Source organism: Salmo salar, chromosome ssa20 (genome assembly GCF_905237065.1).
Source record: "Salmo salar chromosome ssa20, Ssal_v3.1, whole genome shotgun sequence".
Lineage (NCBI taxonomy): Eukaryota > Metazoa > Chordata > Actinopteri > Salmoniformes > Salmonidae > Salmo > Salmo salar.
The window spans coordinates 8033585-8043806 of NC_059461.1; the positions used below are offsets into that span (position 1 = coordinate 8033585).

The 10222-nt window shown below is 39.7% G+C and overlaps 1 protein-coding gene across 1 annotated transcript; it reads left to right on the forward strand.

Moving 5' to 3' along the window:
• On the forward strand, window positions 1–1801 carry LOC106580274 (protein atonal homolog 1-like). Its single transcript, XM_014161093.2, has one exon. The coding sequence runs from the start codon at window positions 160–162 to the stop codon at window positions 1057–1059; it is 900 nt and encodes a 299-aa protein (XP_014016568.1). The 5' UTR covers window positions 1–159; the 3' UTR covers window positions 1060–1801.
• The last annotated feature ends 8421 nt before the right edge of the window (window positions 1802–10222 follow it).

A 10222-nucleotide genomic window follows, 5' to 3' on the forward strand; every position in this document is an offset into this window, starting at 1 on the left:
CGTGCCGCTTTTTAAAGCGATGCCGCGCCTTGAGACACTAGAGAAGGAGTCCTGCACGCGACATAGTGCGAGCACAGTGTGCAAAATAAACGTTTTTGACAGCATTTTATATTTTGCTACGTTTTTAGTCCAAGCCACCTGATTTATAGTTTTTTTTAAATGGATGTTATCAGTGTTGAGGAATGGAGCAAAGGCGCAAAGGAGATGTGCGAGATGCAGCACTCGAAAATGGAGAGGGGGGAGCAGAGCGAGTACCCATCAAGTCTGGCACTCATGGACAGCAGTGACCCACGCGCCTGGCTGGCTCCCATGCAGTCTGGCACCTGCGCGGCACACGCCGACTACCTGCTGCACTCGCCCAGCTCCAGCTTGGAAGGCGGGTTCCCCACATCCGGCCACAGCCCAAACTTTAGAAAGAGTTCCAATAGTCCGCTCAAAGTGCGGGACTTGTGTCGCCTAAAAGGATCGGTGAGCGCCGAGGAGGGCAGACAGAGAGCTCCATCCAATCCCGGTAACGTTGTACAGAAGGTGAGGCGCCAGGCAGCCAATGCGCGGGAGAGGAGACGGATGCATGGCTTGAACCATGCCTTTGACGAGCTGCGCAGTGTCATCCCTGCTTTCGACAATGACAAAAAGCTTTCCAAATACGATACCCTGCAGATGGCCCAGATCTACATCAACGCGCTGGCGGACCTGCTCCAGGGTCCCGGTGTGGACTCGCCAAAGTGTGACCTGTTGTCCGCCACGGAGAGTCCCCGGGGATCCTCCGCCTCCACCTGCCAAAGGGGCGCAGGCACTGGGCTACCGGTCCAGCTTAACGGGATCCCATTCCCCGTCGAAGACGGCTCGTTCTCTACTTTGATGGAGCAAGAAATGCGGTCTCCCTCGGGGACACCCAGTTCCAGCTCCGAGAGCAGAAAGGACTCCCCCCAGTCGAACCGCAGTGACGGAGAGTTCTCCCCGCACTCCCATTTCAGTGACTCGGATGAGATGCAGATGGAGCTCCTGAGCGAAGATGAGCTCTCTGAACTCAAGCTTTCCAGCCTTCACAAATATTGAAACTTCACCCTGGACTTTCAAATCGTGTCAATCAAATCTGCTGGCATATGCCTACATTTTATACGATAATAGATTGCTTTCCAAAACCATTTTGTTTGGTTTGAGAGTTACATTTGATCAACTGTTAGATAAAGATGATTTTATGTCAGATAATTTGGTTCTGCCAATTACATTTACCGTCTCCTCGGGACCAGGGAAAGACCCCTTTGCCATGTCGACTGTCGCGCGCAGCATTGCCACGGGCTTTCCCAATCCCACGTCATGGACAAAACGTAGTCTTCCAAGAATTTGCCTGATATTATTTATGTACAGACCTTTGTAATTATATTTTCCATATAGCATACTGCTCATGATTTAATTGTTTATTTGTTTGTAAATGTCCCTGAATTAATTTGTTTGCGACTTCTAAAGTTAACAATGCGCACTTTAAAACACGAGTCAGAGGCTTGGAGCAACATGACTTTGTTATTGAACAACAATTTTTTTTTGTAGTAGTAGGCCTAATGCCAATTTAATATTTTATTTGGCCATTTTGTGTTCTTTTTGTCTTTTTGTCTATTCACTTTAAATGAATTTATGTGTGTGCTTTCATTGGATGATTTAAGTTGATTTATTCCTAATTGTGTTCTAATGTTTTTCCAATTGAATGTGTCATTTCAAATGTTTCTAAAACCTAGTGATTTACCGTTAACTGGTTCATTTTCTTTTGATTTTGAGAATAAAATAAGCAAACTGAAAACCATAATTTTCTGTTGTTTCGTGTTTCAATATGTTGATACTAGCCTAATCGAAGAAAATACATATCCTACACTTCAAAATCACAACTGTCATACAACTATTCCATGAAGGACCATGTTAACAAATCTTTTTCCATTGCATGACATGCAGAACCACTTGCGGGAATGAGGGGAATATTAACTCTAACTTATAGCCTGCTTTACTGATATTAATTATGAAACCTAGTGTAAAGATCTAATAACACAGGTATAAAATATGTTTCTTTGTGATGATGAAGCTATTATTATTATTCTTATCTCAAATGCATTTAGAAATATGCTGTCTCTAGAGGAGTCATTTTTTATATATATATTTTAAATATATATTAAAAAAATATTACATCTATCCATCATACTTCAGGTTGACTTCCTTATTTATAAACAAAATTCAATTATGTGACCTTGTGGGATATTCACCTTATTCGGTTTATCTTGTGTATAAGGCTAATAAATCTATTTTTATTTTCTTGTGGTTTTGTCTCACCGTTTCTTGCATATTCTATGCATATTAAGTAGGATATTGATTGTTGGCTTGAAATATGTTAAATGGTCTCAAATCCTTATATCAATCATAATTGAAATAGTTTGCAAATACAATATATCCTTTAAAGGCTCAGAAAACCAACCACTTAGACCAAAGGCACTTGGGTGAAAGCAAATTCCATCGTGAAAGTACATTGATAGGACATTGATGTGGTGAAGCAGAAGGCAAAAAAAAATGATATTTAATTATTCTCTTCATGTAAATATCTCAAATCAATCAAAGGCACGGACACTCAATTATTCCGATAATTTATCTAAGTAAACGACGTTTTGAACAGCGTGTCCTCAAAGCGCTCGCTCTCCATGTTTGGGTATCTGGTCCAGCAATTATACATTCTAACTTGAGTGTCTAGAGCAACAGTGGCACTTCTCTCAAAATTATTAGGCTAGTATTAAAATCATGAGTTTTGGTGACATTTATACAATTAATTGTAATCGGAGTCTGCATTAATTTCAAGCTATTGTTGGCAGGCCCGTGGTCCAAGGTGTTGTATAGCCTCATCGAAACACGCGCTGTCAGCTGGTGAGCGCTCGGTTCTCCTCCGTGCACTGTGATCTATGTCCCTCGGGACTTGACTCACTTTCTAACCCCGCCATGCACATGCACACTTCTGCTTGCTTGCTCGCAAGATAGCCACACACAAACGCTCTCTCTCTCTCTCTCTCTCTCTCTCTCTCTCTCTCTCTCCTCTCTCTCTCTCGCTCTCTCTCTCGCTCTCTCTCTTTCTAAATAATTGATGTACACACTTTTACCCTCATTTGATGCATTCATTTTCGGCTTAGACTAAGCTACAGTGTAGACTGTCAGTGACATTTTCATGTATAGCCAGCCTGGTCTCTTAGACTAGACGTAACATAATAAATGTACATTTGCAACACTCAAATTAGTATGATATGCAGTGGTGACCAGTCATTCAGCCCAACCTGTTTTGAGATCCAGATTTTTCGCAACCAAAAAATATATATAAAAAGAAAATTGGGGGGGCTTGCATGTTATTTTGGAATTAATACGTGTCACATATCAGTTTGCAAACAATGTAAAAAAAAAATATATATTAAAAAAATTAAATATATATATATAATTGAGTTAATAAAGCCACATACAAAAATTGTCTCTTTTTTGTTTTCTTGAGTAAAGCAGCTCCAAAATACAGGTGTTTCAGCCTAGCTCAGTGCTTTCTGTGGTGCCTGGGCTGGCCAGCAACAAATGGAGCATTGCACTGTGATTGGCTCAGTATTCTGTCACTCATGAAGACCTTGCGCAATCGCCAAGCTTCAGTCTTTAGTAAGGGTAGACATCCAAAATTTCAGCCCTTTGGATCCTACCATAGAGTTATATTACAAAGGCTCAAGGTCATCGGCCACAGAAATGATGTCAAATCACATTATATGTACAGTAGCTTTGATTGGATTGATCATGTCAACATCTTACTTTCACAATCTTAGCTAGCAGTCATCATCGTGAATCAAGTCTAATGGTGGCAAATCCTTTTTAATCCTTGTCAAATTTAGATAAATAATGAAGAGAAAATATAGATAAAACATATCGGTGTTCATCGGCCATTGGACATAAACATTACACAACAAGTTGGAAATCGCAAATTCAACAATGACTGGTTTGTAAGGAATCAGTGGCTAACTGTGAGTTCAAGACAACTGAGAACTCGGGAAAAACGAGCTACGACTGGTAAAATACGTTTTGAACTGTCATTCAAATCGGAATTGTAAATCCTGCATCTTTCTCTTTGATGAAAACATTTGCCCACGAAAGACCACAGCGCCACTTTCCTGTTCAAGCACATCGCAACAACGTTAGTCCAAAAATGTCTTCTGTTGCTTCATAAATTATGTAGGATGCCAGAGAGATATGTACACTGTAGCTAAGAAAGTAATACTAAGTGTATGTTGTGTAGTAAGCTGTTAGTAGCCCATGTGCCTCACCCTAATAATTTTGTCTATTTTCACCAACGCGGTATTGTAAACACATCGTTCATGGCCGGTGTGTGCTTGTTTGCCTATAACCTGTTTTGAAGAAATGTAATCATCGAATATTGTAAGAGCTTTCATTGTCTGTTTATATGCCCCCTTTATTTATGCTACGGTTCTGACTTGTTGTACAGGGAGTACACTGTAAGAACAGCCCATGATCTGAATTCTGTCACTGTACATTTTAAAAGTGCTGAACAAATAGTTATATTGACTACATCCGTCATCGCTCGCTCATTAATGTCTTAATCGAAATTACGGATTGCCTTTTATCCGTTCATTGTCCCCTTATGCCATAGTTTGTACATCTCAATTGTCAGTAGAAACCACATTTGTTTAAGCAAGTCAGTCATATCCACTATGTTTTTTAAAAAGACAGTAAATCAGGCTGAATGAACTGTTTCGCTGCCAGACAAGGCTCCTTTGAAAGACAGGTGTAGCAGTGGTAAGGTGTTGGGACTGCTGTTGGGACTCTGCTGTTGGTGACAGCTTTATGTAGTCCCTAACAGTTTGTGGGCACCGTTTGTCACCGTTATAGTTGAATTAATGCATTGTTTAGTGTTGTGTTGTGTAGTGGCTTTGCTGGCATCCATCCCACATTCTTTGTTTGTTGGCCCCACCAAGATTTACATGCTAAAATCGCCATATGTTAGCTTTGGTACGGTTATATAAGACAGAAGGTATAAAGGGAGTGTCTAGCAGCCAAAAAGTTGCATGTTTGAATCTCAAATCAGACAACTTTAGCATTTTAGCTAATTAGCAACTTTGCAACATAGCATGTTAGCTAACCTTTCCCCTTCCCCTAACCTTAACCCTTTAACCTAACTCCTAACTCCTAACCGACAGGGATGTTGGACCATCGAAGAGGAGCAAATATGATGAGAACTACATTGATTTGGAGTTCACTTATATTGGGAGTAGTGCCTTTCCTCAGCCACAGTGTGTTTATATGTGCAAAAGTACTCTCACACAACTCGATGAAACCTTCACTCTTGCGCAGATATTTAGAAACAAAACATGCCAGTTTGAAAAATAAGCCCCAAGAGTTTTTTGAGCGAGAATTAGACGACTTTTGAGTAGTAGGACATATAAAAGCAACCGATATGATTAATAAGAAGGGTCTAGAAGCACCTTATATTGTGAAATACTGAGTGACTAGCACAGGCAAGCCCCATACTATTGTGGAGGACTTAATTCTTCCCGCTACCGCGGATATGGCTGGGGCAATGCTGGGGGAAAAGGCCAAAAAAACTATACAGACAATGACTTCATGATGCATCAGTGACATGACAGAAGATGTTTTGAAACAATTAATGCTTTGCATACAAGCCAGTGAATTCAATGCTTTACAGCTGGATGAGTCAACAGACGTGGCGGGCCTGGCACAGCTCCTAGTATATGTCCGTTACGTTTATGGGGGGTCAATTAAGGTAGACATCCTCTTCTGCAAACCACTGGAAAATGGAGAGGATATTTTTTTAAGTACTGGACAGCTTTGTGACATCAAATGGACTTTGGTGGTCAAGATGTGCTGGTATCTGTACTGATGGCGCAAAAGCCATGACAAGGAGACAGTGGAGTGGTAACGCGTGTGCAAGCAGTTGCTCCCGATGCCACTTGGGTACACTGCAGCATCCACCGAGAGGCTTTTGCTGCCAAGGGAATGCCTGACAGCTTGGAAGATGTTTTGGACACTACAGTAACAAAAATTTAACTTTGTTGGAGCAAGGTCCCTGAACTCTCATGTATTTTCTGCACTATGCAATGATATGGCCAGCGACCATGTAATGCTTTTACAACATACAGAAGTGCACTGGTTATCAAGGGGCAAAGTATTGACACTTTTTGGAATTGAGAGAGGAGCTTAAAGTTTTCTTTACTGACCATAATTTTCACTTGTCTGACCGCACGCATGATGACGAGTTTCTCACATGACTGGCCTATCTGGATGATGTTTTTTATCGCCTGAATGATCTGAATTCGAGGATTACAGGGACTCTAAGCAACCATATTCATTGTGCAGGGGAAAATTGAGTCTATGATTAAGAAGTTGGAAAACTTCTCTGTCTGCATTAACAAGGACAGCACACAGGTATTTCCATCACTGTATGTTTTTTTGTGTGCAAATGAACCCAAGCTTACAGACAATGTCAAATGTGATGTAGCGATGCACCTGAGTGAGTTGGGTGCGCAATTATGCAGGTACTTTCTTTGAAACGGACGACACAAACATTTGGATTCATTATCCCTTTCATGCCCTGTCTCCAATCCACTTACCGATATCTGAACAACAGAGCCTCATCGAAATTTCAACAAGCAGTTCTGTGAAAATGTAATTTAATCAGAAGCTACTGCCAGATTTCTGGATTGGGCTGCGCTCACAGTATCCTGCCTTGGCAAATCGCACTGTTAAGACACTGATGCCCTTTGCAACCACATACCTATGTGAGAGTGGATTCTCAGCCCTCACTAGCATGAAAACTAAATACAGGCAGACTGTGTGTGGAAAATGATCTAAGACTGAGACTCTCTCCAATACAACAAGACATTGCTAAGTTATGTGCATCCTTTCAAGCACACCCTTCTCATTAACCTGTGGTGAGTTATTCACAATTTTCGAGGTTTTATATGTAAGATAGTTAAATAAAGAGCAAAATTATTGATTATTATTATTATATTATTATTTGTGCCCTGGTCCTTTAAGAGCTCTTTGTCACTTCCCACGAACCTGGTTGTGACAAAAACACTCATTCTTATGTTTAATGTTTAATAAATGTATCGTATAGTGTAAGGTCGCGTCAATTCAAATCTGGTATTAGAACAAATTATTTGGCATAGAGTAACTCAAGTTTTCTTTGTTCTTTAATTATTGCAAACACGTGTATGGTAAATAAGTTGTTTGTATATATATACGGTCTCTGTGACACCACGCAGGGCAGACAGAGAAGAGAGCGTCACATCCTATTGTTTCTCCTTATATACTCTGACAGAGATAGTTCCCGCTCAATGCTGGCTTGTCAGAGGGAGGAGGAGCGTGGTTTAAACTTGCTCCTCCTATCGTCGGCGTGCAGGCTGGCCCCAGCCTCGTGACGCACTTCCTGTCGCCGGTTGTAGTTCTTGTCTTCAGCAGTTGACTTATCCATAGTTGATATACTTAATATTGTAGCATAGCTTCCCCGGCATATTATATAGGTTATGCAAACAAAATAGCCAGTTTAACCCTAACAATAGTGTGTGTGTGTGTGGCAGGCTTACAATGATGGCAAAAAAACAACATTCGAGAGTGCACTGACCCTGGTGCTAGAGGGGTACGCAGCTGGAGGTTGAATGTTTGAAGGGGTACGGGACTATAAAAAGTTTGCGAACCACTGCTCTATACGATCATATGTAGGCAAAATGTTCAGTAGATTAGCCCACTCCTCTGGGGAAAGGAGTGTATCGAAAAGTGTTGAAAAATGTATTTTTTTTAAGATACCTTCCGCTTCTGCTCCCCCCCCCCCTCTGGTTTTAACCAATCGCACAGTGTGCCCCGTGATCCCGATTAACGTGGAGAATAATAGACAATAATGGGGTGTTCAATTATTTCGAGAATTTATCCACACACCTTTATCTGGTTTTGAACAAAGCAGCCATCTGTACTTGCTCGACTCTTGTGACCCGCTATAACTGTTAAATTATCGGATTTCCAGCGGTGCTCAGGTCTATCACATAGCCATAGTAGCGTACTGACGTCTGCGTTCCGAACCTATAGCCTGTAGCCGATATCACCAAATGTTTTCTACTTCCTTGTTTTTATTCGTCCACAATACATTTAAACACCACTCTTTTTAAGAACAAACCAAATTCAAAAGTTGTCAAAGTTAAATGCCTATTTCATGAAATCTCACAAATAACCTTGCTCATTTCATGGAGAAGAAAAGCATTGCCAGGGCAACCGTGTTGGAAGTTAGTGTTTTCAAGTTGTATGGTCAATAAAGTGACCTTTTTACCATCATTATACCTATTACCAATACTTTTTTCACAATTATTTATTCTGTTAAAAATGTATTTCATTTAATCAAAGTCCAGACTGACAGTAACGTGTGTCTCGGGAATCCTCAAAAATAACACTGAAATGCAAGTTATGCTATGGGCAGACCACCTCATTTCAATGTTGAAAATTGGGTAATATTTGGTTGAGACGTTGATCAATGCGATTACAACCTATATTCACCCACTTAAAGAGACAGACAAAAAAGCTAGTTGAATTTCCAATGTGCTATCACTAGGATTTCAACCATCTAAAAGCACAACCAAATTCCAATGGAAAAACAATGTCTGGTTTTTAGTTTAGTTGTCACCCAAATGTCTATCATGAAGCTTTCAACCATTTTAATATACAGCAAAGTTAAAATGGGAATACATTGTCAGATATTTTGCTTATTTATACAACATATTAATGTGTTATCACTGTGCTTCATCTAATAGCATAACCAAATGACCTGGATTGGAGTTGAGATTACTTAAAAGTACATGGTGCGAGTGATCAATGCCATTCAGAAATTCTATGTAGAAGCAATTGTGAAGATCTGCACAGACCTGCAATAACCTATGCATGCAATCTTGAACCTGCACGCTTTATATGATTACAAAATAATACACTTATCGTTATAGTGACCTCAAAATGTGGCCATGGATGTGTTACTAATTAAGGTTGAATGTTACATCGGTTTGTAAGATAGCCTTAACTTTATGCGATTTAACAGGACGTGTATCTACTGCTTGGATAATTCCATCTGAGCCACTGGCTTAATCCCATTCTTTAATTTTTATTTTTGGTTGAGTTGAATCCGACATAATTTGTTAACTTGTCTACAAGTTAATAGTCCATTTATTGTATTACAGCTTAGATAGTTCCATCTGTGCCACTGACTCAATTCTGGTTTGTCTACAAATTAATAATTGATATGTTGGATTTACATCTCCCTCTCAACCAAAAATCTAAGTTAAAGAATAGGACTAAATCAAATCAAACATTAAATGCACGTTAAATAAAGTTTAATTTGATTCAGTCTTATTATTTAACTTAGATTTCTGGTTGAGATTGGGACCCGAATCCAACATGTCAATTATTCATTTGTAGACAAACTGGAATTAAAGACCGGCTAAATCAGTGGCACAGATGGAACAATCCAAGCAGAAGGCACATCTTCAAATGTTGATATTTGGTTGAGTTGACCACCAAACACAATTCGATATCACTAAATTACATCTGAAATCAACCAGAGCTTGAAACCCTATGCCTATTGTACTGTCTATTTTTAGTTGAATCCTGGGTTGAATTGAAACAATAGCTGTTGATGACTTTGCAAATGCCATATAGGCCTAAACAGTCTCATTGATGATATATGACTTATAAAGTATGGTCACATTTAATTTGCTCTGTTAAACCTACAGTTTGGAATTACTTCAATAGCAACAGTGAATCTATTTCGTTTTTTTAGTGGAGATCTCCCAAAAATCATTCTCACTATGGCACATTGGTAATAGTGACAAATATCATGTCTAGACTTGGTTAAAACCCTGGATGGGAGACCAAAGGGTAGCTGTAGATAGATTAGTTCTCCGGTAGGAGGGGCTGCCCAGCCTAGTGATAGTGGATACAATGTTGAAGATCTGACGTTGTTTTAATGGTACAAATTCAACGTATTTTATACAAGTTTTGTCTATGTTTAATTTTTGTTACGATGATGACATAATCCTGTGTTTGAAATTTCACCCTCAAAACAACACTTTACATTGAATTATTTTTTCAAATCCAATATATTTTCACATATATTCCACGTCACAATACGTTGACAAATTACCTTGAAACAACG